The following is a 16,870-nucleotide window of genomic DNA, read 5'->3' as shown; positions in this document are numbered from 1 at the left end:
GTTGCACTCAAGGGAACAGGTCAGCTGCACTTTTTTCTTTACAAGGCATACATTAATTTTCCAGCGGCTTCAAAGAGAATTTTCAGCTATGTGCCCATGTTGTGTTTTATGTGCTGAAAATCTCGCAAAAAAACCCCAAAAAAACCAAGAACGCACGTTTGGGTCATTACATGTCAAGTGATCCAAATATGAATATTTTTTTACCCAATGTGTTTAGATTATTTTTTTTTTAAGAAGCACAACTTTAATTACAAATTAAAAGTTTTGAATTTTTTTCTTCATCAGTTAATTTTTTTTACAGACTTTTAAAGTATTAAAAAAGTGCAAATTTTGGCCTGGTCTGGCTTTACATGTGCGATCATATCTCGGGCTAGGTGTAAGATAGAGAGGTGGGAGAGGCATTATTTCTCTCAGAACGGCACCGGCTTTCATTTCATATGTCACAAGACGAGGTTTCTTTATATTTTGTTTTGGAGAAATTATGTTCAAAATTTTGATGCGCAATTATGAAAAAAACATTTTAAAATTGTGAAAAATTGCATCATGTGTGTTAGGCTAGTTTCACACTTGCGTTGGACGGCTTCCGTAGCATTGTGTTGTGTGACGGATGCAACGGATGCGTTGCATATAGTGGCACAACGCAATGCTACAGATCGTACAAAACAACGGAAAGCTTTATTTTTTTTTTTTCTTCTTCTTTACAGTTTACCGGCAGCCAACTATTGTGAACGATCAGCCGATCGCTCTCAATAGCCGGCGGCCGAGCGCTCAGCTGGGCGCCCTCACATGCCGGTGGGCGGTTGCTCAGCTGAGCGCTGTCACTTGCCAGCGGCCGGTCGCTGAGCGCTCTCACTTGGGCGCTCAGCTGAGCGCTGTCACTTGCCGGCGGCCGGGCGCTCAGCTGAGCGCTGTCACTTGCCGGCGGCCGGGCATGCCGGCGGGCGCTCAGCTTCGGCTACCGAGAGACAACAAAAATAAAGTTTGTGATACAAAAAAAAAAAAAAAAGCGCATGCGCAGTGAAATCCTACGGATTGCGCTGCTGAAAAAAACGGTACATGCTGCGTTCCTTCCGCCCGACGCAGCGTAAAAATAACGACGCTGCGTCATCCAGCGGATGCAACGCAGGCACTTGCGTTACAGTGCGTCATTCATTAAAGTCTATGGAGAATAGCGCAGTGCGTTAACGGACTGCGCTATTCTCCATAGTGACGGAATGCACTGAACACAAGTGTGAAACTAGCCTTACTTGTGTCCTTGGTTATATTTGTGCAGGGATCCAGCTCTTCGGTCGTGTAGTCAGTATCATGAGCTGCTCTCTTCGGCTAGGGGTGGATTTAAGCTGCGGAATGATCTCTGAGAATCTGTCCTTTACCTTCTGCTGGCACCGGCCAGATTAAGGAGCTTTTTTTTTTTTTGTAACTTTTTCTAATTTTTGTTGGCAATATCCTGGATAGTGTTTATTTTTTGGGGTTTTCTTTTTTGCAATTGGCAATTCTTCGATGTTAGTGATTTATTCAAATACAGTGGAACCTTGCTTAACGAGAACAATGCATTCTGGGACTGTGCTTGTTAACTAAGTTACTCGTTCAGCAAAGCAAGATTTCCCATAAGAAATCACTGCAATGCAGACGATTTGTTCAACCACTTGTTAAATGTCCCATCCTGGTCCCCTATTCTGTCATTTCACACATGCACAAACGCACACAAACACACTCACATATTATATGCTCACCTTACATTCCATTCCATCGCCGGTCTCCTGGGACTTGCTGTTCTCCGGTACGGGCTGTGTATCGGGTTACCATAACCACGAGGGAGGAACTTCCGCTCCCAGCGCGCTGACGTCAAAGGCAGGAGCTGCTTGCCTCTGATTGGCCAGCGCGCTGCCTTTGAGTAGCGGTGACAGGAAGTTCCTGCTTCGTCGCTATGGTTGCCGATGCACAGCCTGGAGTGGAGCGTCGAACTACATGACCCAGGAGGCCGGCGATGAAACGGAATGTACACATATTACTTGCTCACCTTACCTTCCACCGCCAGCCTCATGGTACTTGTAGTACGCCGCGAGGACGTTGCGATGTACCCGGGAACTACAAGAACTATGAGACCGGCGGTGGAACAGAAGGTAAGGTGAGCATAATACTGTATGTGTGTGCGTGTGTGTTTGTGCGTACATGTGTGTATTTGTGTGGAGTGCAAGTGCGGGTCAGAGCGCGGTGGATGTACGGAACCGGAAGTGTGTGCGGTGAGAATTTTGCTCGTGCAGCAAAGCTTTCTCGTAAACAGGGTTACAAATTTACAGAAAGCTTTGCTTGTTAAGCGAAATTCTCGTTAAGTGGGTTACTCGTTAAGCGAGGTTCCACTGTACTCTATTGTTAAATCAGGATTTCTAAAATCCCCTGTGTTGGAAGTGACAGGTTCTTGGAAATCTTCTGCCTGCAGAGGATTTTTCTCTTATGCAAGTTGCTTTCTACAACAGTCACACATTTTCATGATTGCATTGATTGATGGATTTATATGAAACATCCAGTCTTGTACAGGCCTAAGATTTTTTTTTTTGTCCTGTCCAGTTTTTTTCAAAAGGATTACAACAGCTTATATTATACAATGCTGTTCCTTGAGAAGTAGCAGCCATTGCTGTGTGTGAAACATACAGATAATATTAAGTAAGGAAGGGTAATAAAAATAAAGATTTACAGTACACTTGAGATATAACTCACTATAAAGTGAGTATTAGGCTATGTGCCCACGCTGCAGATTTACCGCGGATTTGCCGCGGATTTCCCGAAAATCTGCAGCAGCGGCACTTCCAAGCCATTTCAATGGCATTTTGGAAATGCTGTGTCCATGCTGCGGATTTTTCCGCTGCGGATTTGCCGCGGATTTTGATCCGGAAAAATCTGCAGCATGTCAATTGTTTGTTGCAGATTTGGTGCGGATTTTGGGTATAGAATGGGAAAAAAAAAAAAAAAAATCCGCGGGTGCGGATTTGCCGCGAAAGTCGCGGATTTTCAGGCAGAAAAGTCCGCAGGTACATTCTACCGTGGACACATAGCCTTAGGCCTCGTGCACACACAGCTTTTTCTGTCTGCGGATAGACGCTGCAGTTTCGGCAGCATTTTTGTACCCAATTTTCACTATATCTGCATTAGTTTTTTTTAATCGCTAGTGAAAACAATGGCAGCTTTTTTTTCATATAAATAGTGATAGATCACTGCAATAAATGCAGCATTTCACAGTAGTGCACGCAGCGATTTACTCACTCTGAGGGTTTCAAAAAACACTGCATGTGTTTAGCTTATTGAAATGAATGGGGGATGTTTTTCTGAACAATGATCCCTCAGAATAGTGGTGTGTTTGTGTGTGTATTAGCCCTTAATAAGAAAAGCATTAAACAATTAATAGCAATTTACTCAAACGTTAAACACCCCAATATTGTAGCACCCCGCTCCCCTGATGCCGGTGCAGAGAACGGGTTGTGCAGAAGTGCCCATGTCCAGGCGTCCACATGAAGCTCTGTTACTTCCAGATTGTTATATATGATCCCATCACAATCCCAACTTGTATTTTGGTACAGATGTGGCCAGGAACATAGCGGGCACATGGGCATTTTTTTAAAAAAACTTTTTTTTCGGAAATTCGTTTTAAAATCTTGTGTTTGCGTTCGCACGGGTAAAATATTAACAAAGCTCCTCCTGTGACATACCTGGTGAAAGCCTGTAAAGTTCTGAGTAGATTGTGTGTATTGTTTCTCTTTTTTCTAGCCTGAGTTATGAGGAGAGATCTAAAGGCAACACCCAAATATGCACTTTTTCCAAACTTTGAAAATCATTTAAAAAAAAAAAATGTAGAATTTTTTCTTCTTCACGTTTTCCATTCACTGACACACTATTACTAAATAACAAAATCTCAAAAGAATTAAAAATATAGGAGGTAAAAATCATTGGTTCACTTGACATGGAATGACCCGTTTTGGCAGGAAAAAAAAACAGCTGAAAAAGCTTTTTTATTGTGTTTGCACTTTTTCCCATACTTTTTCCATGTTTCTTTTTGTGAGGTTTTTTTTTAGTCATGGTGACGGGCTGGGGCTCTCGCTGCCAGGAGCAGTGCCCGCACCACTCCCGTCAGTTTAACCCCCTAAATGTTGAGATCAATGCGATCGCAGCATTCAGGAGGCAGGGAGAGTAATCATTTACCTCTCCCTGCTGATCCAATCCCTGTAATGCCACTACAGGGACCCGATCGCTGCCATTGTAACCTGGGGTCGTCACCATGACAACCCCGGGTTACTGAGGTATGGAGAGCCTCACAAACCAGGGCAGCTATGTCACTAGAGTTCCCTGCAGCAAGGTCCATGGTAGGGACAGTGAGGTCTAAGTGCAGAGAACTCCGGTGACAAGGTGAATCGAGTTCATGCTGAAGGATCTGCACGAAACCCCGGTGATCCGCCAGCATGAACTCGATTCACCTTGTGACGTCACCGGAGTTCCCTGCAGCAAGGTACCTCGGTAAAGACCGCAAGATGAGGAAATGGCTGCAAGGAACACCAGTGACATAAAAAAGCAGATAAAAATGCACAAAATAAAGCAACGTGTGCATTACACATTCCATTGAAGCAAATTGGTGAAAAAAAAGCAGGAAAAAAAAAAACGCAGAAACAAATTGACATGCTGCTTCTACTTTCAGCAACAAAAACTGCAAGGAAAAAAGAAGTTAGTGTCGTCTGCACAGCAAGTCAGGATTCTCACTCTGCTGGGATGATTTTTTTTCTTGCTTTTATTGATTAAAAGAAGCAAGGAAAAAAGCATGAAAAAAAATCATGAAAAAAGTAAAGTGGGCACAAGGCCTAAAGAGCCGAATATCATGCAAATTTTGGTGAATCATTGTGAAATCTACATCCCCATCACATGCAAATCCTCCACGGGAGATTACTGGCCTCCTTGATCTCATGCATTGCGGTTGTACATCTATAATCGTACCTATGGTTCACTTTGAGAAGCTTGTATCAAAATATTAAAACTATCCCCGATCCATACAATAGGTGATAACTTGCTGATCATGGACAGGACTCTATAGAGACTGACCGGCAATGCATGCAGGGGTTGTGCACATGCTCTGTTAGGGACTGATTGAGGTCCTGGGGACAAACCCCTAGCAAACAGCAGGTTATTACCTACCCTATGAATATAAAAAAAAATACAAAAACACATGATCCCAGCCAGAAATATATATAGTCATAGCTCCCGCAGCAGAATACGCTGGGGCAGTAGCCAGTAACTTTCTCCTGAATTATGAGGAGCGCCCTTGAATACTCATTACTTACACAATCAACATTGATATGTATGTGGCGCCCTCTTGTGGAAATTTAAGGATAAAGCACAGAACATGACAGCACAGCGGTTCTTATAATGACACTCTTGTTTCATATATAGACTCCATTAACTTAAAACTTTACAAGGAATTTGACAAGTAAAATATTTTACAACCGAGGAAGACAGCGCAGACTATAAAATTATAAAAGCGCACAATCCACTACAAGGCAGGTGGAAATGAAATATAAAACAGTAGATGGCAGTATGCATCGTTACATATGCGGATCTATCCAGATGGTCGCCAGAGGTCGTGGGCGACTTATCAGCACATGCACAATATTACTGGAGTTTATCAACCACCTGGACCTCTAGATTGCCCTTGGCTCTCTTTAAAATGTCATGAGTCATGGCCAATTGGTCCAGAATGAGCTTCTCAATGTCCTCCTTCATTTGAGTCTCGGAATAGACCCTCTTGACCATGCCAGACAACAGCTTCTCTTGCTCTACAACCCTCTTGCGAAGTTGAGTGATCTCGACGTTTGCTTCTTCCTCTTGGTGAACGGTGTAAGGGCTGTGAATCTGAAAGGGTAAGGACACTCTCCACAGAAGCTTTAGTAAACACCCTGCTTCCTCCAGCGACTGCTTGGTTCTAGTAAGCTTCTCAAAAAATATATTCTCAAAGTGCTCAGTCATATTGACAACTGCAGTCTGTACTCCATGGTCAATGAAACTCTCCATCTCCTGTAAGACGTTCCTTGCTTCCAAAATCTGCTTTCGTAAAGCGTTGTAGTCTTCAACTAATCCCAGCATATGGCAGCCATGTTTATCTGCCCATAATCTATGTCCAGGGACCAAGCGTGATGGCATGTACAGCAAGCTGTCGACAGATTGGTCACTGTAAGCGTCCTCCTCTCCATAGAAGGCATCACTCAGTTTGTACTCCAACTCTTTTAGCCACTCCACTGTCTGAGTAATCTGCTCCTGAAATCCCAGACTGATGTTAGAGTCCAGGGTGCTGGCTGGGAAAAGGTTCTCAAAGGCTTTTAAGATGTTGTAGAAATTTTTGGAGCATATAACACTGAGGTTGTGACTCTCCTTAATTTTCTGCCTCTGAAGAGAGAGCTCTCTCGCCTGAGACTGCACTAACAGATCGTACTTTGAAAGTGAAGTGGTGTCTTCAAACGACCTTCTGGAGGAGGACAGGTTTGTGAACTTAGATGAGTGGTGCATGGTGGAAGCTCTTTTGGAATTCAAAGTTGGCAGTGAAATAATTCCTCTGTTGTTGGCACACTCTGTACAGTGACTGTCGTGATGGCAGCGCAGCGCAGCGGCATTCTGACTGTTTACACTGGGCCTACAGACTTCATCTTCAAAATCTGATGTGGCATCCACCTCAATAACATTGACGGAGTTGGTGATTGTTTTATCTAACAAGGACTGTTCAGAGAGATCGTCATCGGCATCTGAACCGTGAAGCTTCAGAGAGTCATCGCTGCTGTCCATCAATCTTTTTTCAGCTAGAAGCTTCTCAATCTCCATTTGTGCAGTTTTTAATTGTTCTGAAAGCTGGTAATTCTCCGCCTGTAGCTCGTTCTTCAGAGACTGGTCTGTAGGCTCCATCTGGTCTATGAGGGAAGGAGATAAACTAGGAACAGTGTTGTGTTTTACGGATTCATTTGCAGTAAGTATCTCAATCTTTATTTTTGCTTGTTTTAGCTGTTCGGAGAGCAGTAGATTCTCCGCTTGTAGCTCTTTCTGCAAATCACATCCTGTCGACTTTTTCTCTTCTTTCTTGGAGTTACCATTGTCAAGTTCAGAGGCCTTACACCTTAATAGTTCTTCACTGGCTTTCAGAGTCTCAATCTCCATTCGGGCTTGTTCTAATTGTTCAGAGAGTCGGTCATTTTCCTCCTGTAGTTCTATCTGTAAAGCTCGGTGTGCAGACTCCATATGCACCATGCTTGAGCTTGATAAACCATGTACAGGATCTGTTTGTTCTATTAGGTCTTCAGAGGCTTGAAGCATCCCGTTCTCTATTTGTGTTAGTTTTAGATGTTCAGGGAGTCGGTGATTCTCAGCTTGCAGACCCTGCGCTGTACATGCTCTGTGCTCTATAACAGAATGCGATAGATCAGGTGTAGAGTCATTAAGTTTTATCAGGTCTTCATTTGCTGTAGGCGTCTGTGCTCGTTTTAGATGTTCAGAGAGCCAATGTTTCGCAGCTTGCAGATCCTGCTCTGTACATGTTCTGTGCTCTATAACAGAATGAGCTAGATCAGGTGTAGAGTCCATACGTTTTATCAGGTCTTCATTTGCTGTAGGAGTCTGTGCTTGTTTTAGATGTTCTGAGAGGCGGTGATTCTCAGCTTGCAGATTATGCGCTGTACATGCTCTGTGCTCTATAACAGAATGAGATAGATCAGGTGTAGAGTCATAAAGTTTTATCAGGTCTTCACTTGCTGTAGGAGTCTGTGCTCGTTTTAGATGTTCACATAGTCTGTGATTTTCTGGCCCTAGCTCATTCTGTAAGGATTGTTCTGAAGATTTTCTCTGCTTCTCCTTCGAGGTACATAAGTCATATTCAGAAGGCTTCATTTCCAATAGTTCTTCACCCGCTTTGAATGCTTCGATTTCGATTTGTGCTTGTTTTAGCTGTTCAGACAGTAGGGAATTCTCTGCCTTTAGCTTCTTTAAGGCTTGTTCTGCAGACTTTGTGTGCTTGGTGTGATACAAGTCAGACTCCTTACAACTTACATTTGTAGTCATGATCTCACTTTCTTCTTGCATTAACCTTTGCACAGACCTGCAATTATCTAGCTCTTTCTGTGCCACTTGCTCTGTGGGATATTTCTGCTCTTGGCCTGCTTTATTGCGGTCAGGTATATGGTTCTCATGCACCGTGTCTCGGTTTTCTTTATGTAACTCTTCTTCCAGCTCAATACATTTTATCTTTTTAAGGAGCCCATTTTCTATTTGTAATTTCTTCTCAAAACAATGGTTATTTTCTTTGGCAGCTTCAGTCCTGAGCTTTGTATTCAGGGAAGACTTTACCAGAACGGGAATTCTGGATTTCTTGGCATTTGGACTGACGTTAGAAACCTTTCCTTGATTATATCCATGCATTTCATAGTTGTTGCTAGGAGACTGGAGAGGCCTCTGTGATGGGACATCATGTTCTCCATGTTGTAGGGTAAAGGCTAGTTCTGCTGCAGCATCATGGAGGGGGAAGCATTTGTCAGAGAAGGTCTTAGACTCGGTCTGGGTAGCAGTAGAGACTGTGTTTTTTGTTTTTCTGGTTGGTTTGGCTTCGATCCCATAGACCTCTCCGTTCATTGTGCTTCTCTCGCTGAATGACAGCTCTGAGTTTTGGTTTTGCTGAGATTTCAGATTTCCTCCAGCTGGATCATGAACATCGCTTTGTGTTTGGGTTCCTGCTTCTTCCCTCAACACTTTTTCAGTTTCACAAATGTCCATGTTATTTTTAGATATGGCTGTTAGCTGAGGACCGCCAGCAAAGAAATACTCATTTTGGTCTAGGTGATCAAGGCAAATGCTTAAGTATGAAGTCTGATCTCCAAGAAACGACATGCTGTCATCTCCTTTGTATTTGGCCATGATTTGGGCCTCCATCATCTTGCGAAGTTCCTGGTTTGAATGAATACTCTCCTCCAGCCACCGACGAAGCATAGCAATGGATTCCAGCTCTTTTTTGAGCCCTCCCGACTCTCTCTCGTGCTTCAGTACCCGGCTATACATGTCTTGTTCAGCGCGGAGTGTGAAAATGAGCTTCTTGTAATCAGGGTGGATATTTTCTTTGAGACTCTGAAGCATGGCAGCTTCCTGTGCTTTTGATAAAGTCGAATTCAGGTTTTCAATCTGGTTCTGGAGCTTCTCGTTCTCTTTGGTTTTCTTCTTTAGGGCCAGTGTGAGGCCTTGTATAGCTTTATCTCTCTTTAAGGAGTTCTTCTCTTCGGCTTTTTTGGCTTCTAACTTCTGCTGTAGCTCGTTGATCAGATTGTCCATCTCTTTAATCTTCTGCTGCCACTCGTTCACGTTCTCATCATTACCGCTTTTAGGATCTGAGTTACAGGTTGGATCGGCAGGTTCTGGTACGATTTCAGCGTTGCTCTCTCGGTTGAGGTGACTTATGTTCTGTGTTGCATTCTTGGTGTCATACGGCAGCAAGGAGGCGATCTGCTTCTCCAGCTGGGCTATGAGGGCATCTTTGGAGTGCACGGTGTCATTTAGGCATTGTATAATCCAGTCTCTCTCCTCCAGGATGGCCACACTCTTAGTGTATTTCTCATTTACTGCCAGCAGTTGCTCCTCAGCACTGAACCTCTGCATCCGCTCCTGGTCGAGCAGCAAGCTTATCTTCTCCAGCTCAGCCTTCTCGTGTGCCATTTCAGTTTGCAGTAGATGGATTTTATGGTTGTGGGCATCCGCCATGTCTTGCAGGTGATTGAGGTTCTCCTCACGTAGGCGCTGGACAGCCAGGTCACGCTCCCCAGATAGGCTTTCCATGGCTTTGGAGGCTCGAACCAGCAGGTTGTGCTTCTCTTGGAAGTCATGCTTCAGGCTCTCCACCTCCACCTTCAGCTCGATGTTCATGCGGTGGAGTTCGTCACTGCTGGTGTCACAACGCCGCTGCATCTGCTCCTCCAGGAAGTAGATCCGCAGCTTCAGGTTGAAGTTATCTTTCTTCAGCTCCGTGATTTGTTTCTCAAAGTCCTTCATGGTGTGTGCCCGCTCCACCGACAGCCGCTCATAGCGCGAGATCGGGTGAGGGGATCCCTCATATATGGAGGACATAGCCTGCTCATAGCCAGACATGGCGCGCCAGGCCCTCTCGTATCCACCTTGGGTACTCTCCTCTCGGAGGGACATCAGACCGTCTCTGTAGGACCCCAGGGCATTCTCTCTCCTACCCCTCATGATGATGGGTCTCTCCAGCAGCTGCCCCTCGCTGCCCGGGGGATGTCTCTCCAGCAGCTGCCCGTCGCTGCCCGGGGGATGTCTCTCCAGCAGCTGCCCCTCGCTGCCCGGAGGATGTCTCTCCAGCAGCTGCCCCTCGCTGCCCGGGGGATGTCTCTCCAGCAGCTGCCCCTGGCTGCCCGGGGGATGTCTCTCCAGCAGCTGCCCCTGGCTGCCCGGGGGATGTCTCTCCAGCAGCTGCCCCTGGCTGCCCGGGGGATGTCTCTCCAGCAGCTGCCCCTGGCTGCCCGGGGGATGTCTCTCCAGCAGCTGCCCCTGGCTGCCCGGGGGATGTCTCTCCAGCAGCTGCCCCTGGCTGCCCGGGGGATGTCTCTCCAGCAGCTGCCCCTGGCTGCCCGGGGGATGTCTCTCCAGCAGCCGCCCCTGGCTGCCCGGGGGATGTCTCTCCAGCAGCCGCCCCTGGCTGCCCGGGGGATGTCTCTCCAGCAGCCGCCCCTCGCTGCCCGGGGGATGTCTCTCCAGCAGCTGCCCCTGGCTGCCCGGGGGATGTCTCTCCAGCAGCTGCCCCTCGCTGCCCGGGGGATGTCTCTCCAGCAGCTGCCCCTCGCTGCCCGGGGGATGTCTCTCCAGCAGCTGCCCCTCGCTGCCCGGGGGATGTCTCTCCAGCAGCTGCCCCTCGCTGCCCGGGGGATGTCTCTCCAGCAGCTGCCCCTCGCTGCCCGGGGGATGTCTCTCCAGCAGCTGCCCCTCGCTGCCCGGGGGATGTCTCTCCAGCAGCTGCCCCTCGCTGCCCGGGGGATGTCTCTCCAGCAGCTGCCCCTGGCTGCCCGGGGGATGTCTCTCCAGCAGCTGCCCCTGGCTGCCCGGGGGATGTCTCTCCAGCAGCTGCCCCTGGCTGCCCGGGGGATGTCTCTCCAGCAGCTGCCCCTCGCTGCCCGGGGGATGTCTCTCCAGCAGCTGCCCCTCGCTGCCCGGGGGATGTCTCTCCAGCAGCTGCCCCTCGCTGCCCGGGGGATGTCTCTCCAGCAGCTGCCCCTCGCTGCCCGGGGGATGTCTCTCCAGCAGCTGCCCCTGGCTGCCCGGGGGATGTCTCTCCAGCAGCTGCCCCTGGCTGCCCGGGGGATGTCTCTCCAGCAGCCGCCCGTCTTCCCCGGGATCAGGTATGGGGGGCGCTCTCCTCACTCTCTCGGTACCTCTCTCAGCCGGAGCGCAGCCTCTCTGGTCGGCATTCTTGTACGGTCTCTCGGAGCTGCGGCCGCTGCTGTCTGAGGCGTCTCGGCCGGCGGTGACCTCCATCCTGCCCGGACGGCGCTGCTGTGACTGGACCTTTCTAACGGTCGCTCCGGGCCCGATTCAAACCGCCGCCATCTTGTGTGACGAGCACGTACAGTAACTGTCCCAGGGTACGTGCACGGCTCGCCATCTACTGCGCATGCGCCCAGAGCACCGGAGGCGTGCACGTAAGTTCGCGGCTGTACGGAATGTTTCTTGTACGGAACAGTCACTGTGCTTTCTACGCCTGCGCAGTAGATGTAGCAGAATGTGACAGAAATGTGCAGAAGCGGGAAAAAGATAATCCCCTCACACACACGGAGACGGGCGCGGGTGCAGGAGGGTCAGAGCCTGTGCACCCTGCCTCCAGCAGCTCCATCCTAGAAAGCTCATTACTGAGGGGAGACGCTGAGGAGAGAATCGTATCCCCATCCTGGAGCGTCCATCACTGACATCTCCATCCTGGAGCGTTCATCACCGACATCTCCATCCTGGAGCGTCAATCACCGACATCTCCATCCTGGAGCGTCAATCACCGACATCTCCATCCTGGAGCGTCCATCACCGACATCTCCATCCTGGAGCGTCCATCACCGACATCTCCATCCTGGAGCGTCCATCACCGACATCTCCATCCTGGAGCGTCAATCACCGACATCTCCATCCTGGAGCGTCCATCACCGACATCTCCATCCTGGAGCGTCCATCACCGACATCTCCATCCTGGAGCGTCCATCACCGACATCTCCATCCTGGACCGTCCATCACCGACATCTCCATCCTGGAGCGTCCATCACCGACATCTCCATCCTAGAAAGCTCATTACTGAGGGGAGACGCTGAGGAGAGAATCGTATCCCCATCCTGGAGCGTCCATCACTGACATCTCCATCCTGGAGCGTCCATCACCGACATCTCCATCCTGGAGCGTCCATCACCGACATCTCCATCCTGGAGCGTCCATCACCGACATCTCCATCCTGGAGCGTCCATCACCGACATCTCCACCCTGGAAAGCTCATTACTGAGGGGAGACGCTGAGGAGAGAATCGTATCCCCATCCTGGAGCGTCCATCATCGACATCTCCATCCTAGAGCGTCCATCACCGACATCTCCATCCTAGACCGTCCATCACTGACATCTCCATCCTGGAGCGTCCATCACCGACATCTCCATCCTGGAAAGCTCATTACTGAGGGGAGACGCTGAGGAGAGAATCGTATCCCCATCCTGGAGCGTCCATCACCGACATCTCCATCCTGGAGCGTCCATCACCGACATCTCCATCCTAGACCGTCCATCACTGACATCTCCATCCTGGAGCGTCCATCACCGACATCTCCATCCTGGAAAGCTCATTACTGAGGGGAGACGCTGAGGAGAGAATCGTATCCCCATCCTGGAGCGTCCATCACCGACATCTCCATCCTAGAAAGCTCATTACTGAGGGGAGACGCTGAGGAGAGAATCGTATCCCCATCCTGGAGCGTCCATCACTGACATCTCCATCCTGGAGCGTCCATCACCGACATCTCCATCCTGGAGCGTCCATCACCGACATCTCCATCCTGGAGCGTCCATCACTGACATCTCCATCCTAGAAAGCTCATTACTGAGGGGAGACGCTGAGGAGAGAATTGTATCCCCATCCTGGAGCGTCCATCACCGACATCTCCATCCTGGAGCGTCCATCACCGACATCTCCATCCTAGAAAGCTCATTACTGAGGGGAGACGCTGAGGAGAAGCTGAGGAGAGAATCTTATCCCCATCCTGGAGCGTCCATCACCAATATCTCCATCCTAGACCGTCCATCACTGACATCTCCATTCTAGAAAGCTCATTACTGAGGGGAGAAGCTGAGGAGAGAATCTTATCCCCATCCTGGAGCGTCCATCACCGACATCTCCATCCTAGAAAGCTCATTACTGAGGGGAGAAGCTGAGGAGAGAATCTTATCCCCATCCTGGAGCGTCCATCACCAACATCTCCATCCTAGAAAGCTCATTACTGAGGGGAGAAGCTGAGGAGAGAATCGTATCCCCATCCTGGAGCGTCCATCACCGACATCGCCATTCTGGAGCGTCCATCACTGACATCTCCATCCTAGAAAGCTCATTACTGAGGGGAGACGCTGAGGAGAGAATCTTATCCCTATCCTGGAGCGTCCATCAGCGACATCTCCATCCAGGAAAGCTCATTACTGAGGGGAGACGCTGAGGAGAGAATCTTATCCCCATCCTGGAGCGTCCATCACCGACATCTCCATCCTAGACCGTCCATCACTGAGATCTCCATCCTGGAGCGTCCATCACCGACATCTCCATCCTGGAAAGCTCATTACTGAGGGGAGACGCTGAGGAGAGAATCGTATCCCCATCCTGGAGCGTCCATCACCGACATCTCCATCCTAGAAAGCTCATTACTGAGGGGAGACGCTGAGGAGAGAATCGTATCCCCATCCTGGAGCGTCCATCACTGACATCTCCATCCTGGAGCGTCCATCACCGACATCTCCATCCTGGAGCGTCCATCACCGACATCTCCATCCTGGAGCGTCCATCACTGACATCTCCATCCTAGAAAGCTCATTACTGAGGGGAGACGCTGAGGAGAGAATTGTATCCCCATCCTGGAGCGTCCATCACCGACATCTCCATCCTGGAGCGTCCATCACCGACATCTCCATCCTAGAAAGCTCATTACTGAGGGGAGACGCTGAGGAGAAGCTGAGGAGAGAATCTTATCCCCATCCTGGAGCGTCCATCACCGACATCTCCATCCTAGACCGTCCATCACTGACATCTCCATTCTAGAAAGCTCATTACTGAGGGGAGAAGCTGAGGAGAGAATCTTATCCCCATCCTGGAGCGTCCATCACCGACATCTCCATCCTAGAAAGCTCATTACTGAGGGGAGAAGCTGAGGAGAGAATCTTATCCCCATCCTGGAGCGTCCATCACCGACATCTCCATCCTAGAAAGCTCATTACTGAGGGGAGACGCTGAGGAGAGAATCGTATCCCCATCCTGGAGCGTCCATCACCGACATCTCCATCCTAGACCGTCCATCACTGACATCTCCATCCTGGAGCGTCCATCACCGACATCTCCATCCTGGAGCGTCCATCACCGACATCTCCATCCTAGACCGTCCATCACTGACATCTCCATCCTGGAGCGTCCATCACCGACATCTCCATCCTGGAAAGCTCATTACTGAGGGGAGACGCTGAGGAGAGAATCGTATCCCCATCCTGGAGCGTCCATCACTGACATCTCCATCCTGGAGCGTCAATCACCGACATCTCCATCCTGGAGCGTCCATCACCGACATCTCCATCCTGGAGCGTCCATCACCGACATCTCCATCCTGGAGCGTCCATCACTGACATCTCCATCCTAGAAAGCTCATTACTGAGGAGAGACGCTGAGGAGAAGCTGAGGAGAGAATCTTATCCCCATCCTGGAGAGCCATCACCGACATCTCCATCCTAGAAAGCTCATTACTGAGGAGAGACGCTGAGGAGAAGCTGAGGAGAGAATCTTATCCCCATCCTGGAGCGTCCATCACCGACATCTCCATCCTGGAGCGTCCATCACCGACATCTCCATCCTGGAGCGTCCATCACCGACATCTCCATCCTGAAGCGTCCATCACTGACATCTCCATCCTGGAGCGTCCATCACCGACATCTCCATCCTGGAGCGTCCATCACCGACATCTCCATCCTGGAGCGTCCATCACCGACATCTCCATCCTGGAGCGTCCATCACCGACATCTCCATCCTGGAGCGTCCATCACTGACATCTCCATCCTGGAGCGTCCATCACTGACATCTCCATCCTGGAGCGTCCATCACTGACATCTCCATCCTGGAGCGTCCATCACCGACATCTCCATCCTACAAAGCTCATTACTGAGGAGAGACGCTGAGGAGAAGCTGAGGAGAGAATCTTATCCCCATCCTGGAGCGTCCATCACCGACATCTCCATCCTGGAGCGTCCATCACCGACATCTCCATCCTAGAAAGCTCATTACTGAGAGGAGACGCTGAGGAGAGAATCGTATCCCCATCCTGGAGCGTCCATCATCGACATCTCCATCCTAGAAAGCTCATTACTGAGGGGAGACGCTGAGGAGAGAATCGTATCCCCATCCTGGAGCGTCCATCACCGACATCTCCATCCTGGAGCGTCCATCATCGACATCTCCATCCTAGAAAGCTCATTACTGAGGGGAGACGCTGAGGAGAAGCTGAGGAGAGAATCGTATCCCCATCCTGGAGCGTCCATCACCGACATCTCCATCCTAGAAAGCTCATTACTGAGGGGAGACGCTGAGGAGAGAATCGTATCCCCATCCTGGAGCGTCCATCACCGACATCTCCATCCTGGAAAGCTCATTACTGAGGGGAGACGCTGAGGAGAGAATCTTATCCCCATCCTGGAGCGTCCATCACCGACATCTCCATCCTGGAGCGTCCATCACCGACATCTCCATCCTAGAAAGCTCATTACTGAGGGGAGACGCTGAGGAGAGAATCGTATCCCCATCCTGGACCGTCCATCATCGGCATCTCCATCCTAGAAAGCTCATTACTGAGGGGAGACGCTGAGGAGAAGCTGAGGAGAGAATCTTATCCCCATCCTGGAGCGTCCATCATCGACATCTCCATCCTGGAGCGTCCATCACCGACATCTCCATCCTAGAAAGCTCATTACTGAGAGGAGACGCTGAGGAGAGAATCGTATCCCCATCCTGGAGCGTCCATCATCGACATCTCCATCCTAGAAAGCTCATTACTGAGGGGAGACGCTGAGGAGAGAATCGTATCCCCATCCTGGAGCGTCCATCACCGACATCTCCATCCTGGAGCGTCCATCATCGACATCTCCATCCTAGAAAGCTCATTACTGAGGGGAGACGCTGAGGAGAAGCTGAGGAGAGAATCGTATCCCCATCCTGGAGCGTCCATCACCGACATCTCCATCCTAGAAAGCTCATTACTGAGGGGAGACGCTGAGGAGAGAATCGTATCCCCATCCTGGAGCGTCCATCACCGACATCTCCATCCTGGAAAGCTCATTACTGAGGGGAGACGCTGAGGAGAGAATCTTATCCCCATCCTGGAGCGTCCATCACCGACATCTCCATCCTGGAGCGTCCATCACCGACATCTCCATCCTAGAAAGCTCATTACTGAGGGGAGACGCTGAGGAGAGAATCGTATCCCCATCCTGGACCGTCCATCATCGGCATCTCCATCCTAGAAAGCTCATTACTGAGGGGAGACGCTGAGGAGAAGCTGAGGAGAGAATCTTATCCCCATCCTGGAGCGTCCATCACCGA

At 49.6% G+C, this 16,870-nt stretch overlaps 1 protein-coding gene across 1 annotated transcript; it reads right to left on the bottom strand.

The window, feature by feature from the left end:
* Positions 1-4,720: 4,720 nt before the first annotated feature.
* On the bottom strand, positions 4,721-11,648 carry LOC142292382 (uncharacterized). The gene has a single exon (XM_075337712.1). It carries the CDS (start codon positions 11,539-11,541, stop codon positions 5,650-5,652), a length of 5,892 nt encoding a protein of 1,963 aa, XP_075193827.1. The 5' UTR covers positions 11,542-11,648; the 3' UTR covers positions 4,721-5,649.
* Positions 11,649-16,870: the final 5,222 nt, after the last annotated feature.

Source organism: Anomaloglossus baeobatrachus, chromosome 2 (assembly GCF_048569485.1).
Source record: "Anomaloglossus baeobatrachus isolate aAnoBae1 chromosome 2, aAnoBae1.hap1, whole genome shotgun sequence".
Lineage (NCBI taxonomy): Eukaryota > Metazoa > Chordata > Amphibia > Anura > Aromobatidae > Anomaloglossus > Anomaloglossus baeobatrachus.
The sequence above is the reverse complement of the archived record's forward strand: the minus strand, read 5'-3'. Positions and strand labels throughout refer to the sequence as shown.